General features: G+C 40.7%; 1 protein-coding gene across 1 annotated transcript in view; it reads right to left on the bottom strand.

Annotated features, from left to right (window-relative positions):
- Positions 1-57: 57 nt before the first annotated feature.
- Positions 58-3466, bottom strand: part of LOC124117195 (mammalian ependymin-related protein 1-like) — a 5541-nt gene continuing 2132 nt past the window's right edge. Inside the window, exons 4-6 of the mRNA XM_046478957.2 lie at positions 2102-2266; positions 1101-1198; positions 58-313 (exon numbers count right to left, since the gene is read on the bottom strand). Of these exons, the coding sequence (XP_046334913.1) occupies positions 251-313; positions 1101-1198; positions 2102-2266 (326 nt within the window). The 3' untranslated portion in view covers positions 58-250. The remainder of the gene's footprint in view (positions 314-1100; positions 1199-2101; positions 2267-3466) is intronic.

Here is a 3466-nt window from a genome sequence, read left to right as displayed (position 1 = left end):
CAAACCCCACCCCACCCCACCACCCCATGACAGGTACATGAATAAATGAAACAAGTATTTTTGATTTCGATCCAAATGAGGCTGAGCTGACACCCTAAGGATACAAAACAGCACTTCTTTTATTTTAATTTTAATTTGAAATCACAATACACTAAATGGCCTCAAACAGGACTACGATGGCTAGTTCTTGATGCAGCCGAACGCCAATCATCGATGATGACGTGACGTCTCGAGGGCGCCAGGGTGTCCGCTACAAGTGGTGATGTGTGGGGGTACCAAAGAAGCTATGAACGGCATTGTTTCCACCGGGTGTCTGCAACAGAATAAAACCGTTTGGATTCCGGGTTATAATACGCCCTAACAACCTGAGCCACATCTAACTGTTTTCTATTATAAAAAAAAACGTCACTTCGTTGTGACGTCACAAATGACATGGGGGACCCCCTTGCTGGCACATTTAATATCGCTCAATCCTTGAACGAACAATTCTCCGCGTACCCCACTCAATGTCACTTAGTCACTCACTCACTCAGGGAACAATTCTTGCTTTCGTCCACTCAATGTCACTCACTCAGGGAACAATTCTTGGTTTCCTCCACCTAATGCCACTTCACTCAGGGAACAATTCTTGGTTTCGTCCACTCAATGTCACTCACTCACTCAGGGAACAATTCTTGGTTTCCTCCGCTCAATGTCACTCACTCACTCAGGGAACAATTCTTGGTTTCGTCCACTCAATGTTACTCACTCACTCGGGGAACAATTCTTGGTTTCCTCCACCTAATGCCACTTCACTCAGGGAACAATTCTTGGTTTCCTCCACCTAATGCCACTTCACTCAGGGAACAATTCTTGGTTTCCTCCACCTAATGCCACTTCACCCAGGGAACAATTCTTGGTTTCCTACACCTAATGCCACTTCACTCAGGGAACAATTCTTGGTTTCGTCCACTCAATGTCACTCACTCACTCACTTCTGTAGGTGGTTGACTCTTCACAGAGCTTATGAAACCATCTCACCTATTCATTTCACTGGGATCTGCATCTTAAACTCCGCTAGTTTTGTTTCAAACATCCCCCCAATCCTGTGCAACACTCACCATCTTTGCCTCGTCACAAGCAGCCGGGGGGTCGAACACAGAGGGGTCTTGGATTTTAAGCATGATGTCGACGAAACCAACGCTCGTCATAATGGCGGCTACAGATAAAAATGAAATCATGTATTTATCACTTTAATGTATAGGTATAGCAACATTTCATTCTGAAATGGACTGGCAAATTAAACAAGCCAGTCGCTCATCTTAAACATATTGCATGAAATGCCAAATGTAGGAAATGATGTTTTTAATAAAGATATTTGCTAACAAATAATTCAATACTATCAGTTAAGTAATAATATAGTCATTATATTATAAGTAGATAATAGAAATATAAGGCCGTATTGATTAATAAAATCTACAAGATTCTGAGAAAAATGTATGTACATTATTTCAATGTTTTGCTGTATAGATTTGTCATTAATACCATACAAAGCGTTTTTATATCATAATCATGTGTATAGCAATACATACTATTTCTAATTATGGCGTAAGGATTAAATAATGAATTGAATTTTAATAAGTTGCGACACAAGAGCAGGATGGATCATTTGAAATTAATCTATACCTTTCATATGAATTTAAATAATAGGTTGTTGTTGTATGTTGTTTAACGCCGCACACACTGATATTCCAGCTTTATGACGGCGGTTTGTAACTGATCGAGTCTGGACCAGACAATCCCGTGATTGATATCATATGCTTTGTTTGTTTGTTTGTTGTTTAACGCCGCACACACCAATATTCCAGCTATATGACGGCGGTCTGTAAATAATCGAGTCTGGACCAGACAATCCAGTGATTGACATCATGAGCATCGACCCACGCATTATGGATACGATAACATGCACCAACAAAGTCAGCGAGCCTGACCACCCGATCCCGTTAGTCGCCTCTAACGACAAGCATAGTCGCCTTTTACGGCAAGCATAGGTTGCTGAAGACCTATTCTACCCCGGCTGTTTACGGGTGTAAATAATATCTACAGCTAATGAAAGACCTACTGTTGCCAGCTTGACCGTACGTGACGGAAGTAATGGGGACACAGTCCAGACTGGTGACGGTCAGATAGCTCCCCATGGTGTTCACGGTGAACTTGTAGGATGTAGCATCAAGCATATTGTCATCCCCAGCTCCGAAGTAGAAGGTCCCAGCCTCCGTTGCACCCTCTGAAGCAAACGCTCACATATATACTGAACAACAAAAGTTCCTGTGACATTGAATAAGATTTAATGCAAAGTCATGTTTTTTACCAAATCTGAAACAATTTCGGTTTGCAACAGATAAAAGACTCCTGTAAGTGTTCAAATGGTTTAATTTGCCATACTGACTTCAGAAAATGCGTATCTGCGTATCTTAACTCCCCTTGCAAAATGGCTCCAGTGGCCACAATTCCAACTGCATGACAGGATGATAACTTATAAGTATTGTTGTGAGGCAGTCGATATTGTTATAGGTTTGTTGGTAGAGATGGTCAGTGGTAGCAAATTACTGAGGCGCACGTAAAATATTCAGTGTTGTTGTAGCCTGTCCCAACCGGAAGTGTCATTTTGAGTTATCTTCCCTTGGTTGTCGTCAACCACATAACAGACTTGATCGTTGGAAATGTTTCGTGACGGGATAGTTTATTGAAGGCTGTCTCTAATAATTTTATAAGAGCGACTAGGTGGCGAGTCGAGGCCTTGTACGACCTGACTATCTACTTGAAAAAATTAAATTTGAAAACACCGGATTCCTGCCAGCTTCCCACTATTCCATATTGAAGAACGGAGCACGTGACTCTCACAAGGCATTCAAGAGTGAAAAATTCGGGACATTTGTGATTGCCCATGTAGTTGGGGCCTTGTTCTTATTTCAGTCAGTATAACCCTTCAGCTGCATTTTTCAATATAATTGGTTAATTATTTTGTGTGGATATTCACTGATCTCACAATTCATTTCACAAATTCCCCCTAGCCGACCCAGATATATGCAGAAAACATACTTGCTACCGACATACAGTTTAGGACGAAGTAAACTTACCCGTAAGGTTAAGAGGTAAAATGAAAACATAATCCGATATTTGCCCGTGTGCAATTTTGAGATTCCAAAAGCTGATTGCTCTGTTGAATAGTATGCCGTCAAATTACGTCTTCAGAGCAATATATTTAATTATTTAAAGTTTGATAAAATTTATACGTTGTTCTTTATTTTCTTTCTTAAAATTATAATGTGCTTTATATAAAATAACCAGGTCAAATCTGGGAGCTACGAGTAATGTATCCTTCGTGGGGGAATATTGCAGATCTCTCGCCAAGGGCTCGGGACAACGTTTGGTCAGATATATGGAGAATCTCACCCAAGTGCCTTTTGCTATGAAATATATCTAC

Source organism: Haliotis rufescens, unplaced genomic scaffold (genome assembly GCF_023055435.1).
Source record: "Haliotis rufescens isolate VD_foot unplaced genomic scaffold, xgHalRufe1.0.p SCAF_154, whole genome shotgun sequence".
NCBI lineage: Eukaryota > Metazoa > Mollusca > Gastropoda > Lepetellida > Haliotidae > Haliotis > Haliotis rufescens.
This window is presented reverse-complemented; position numbering and strand designations above follow the sequence as displayed.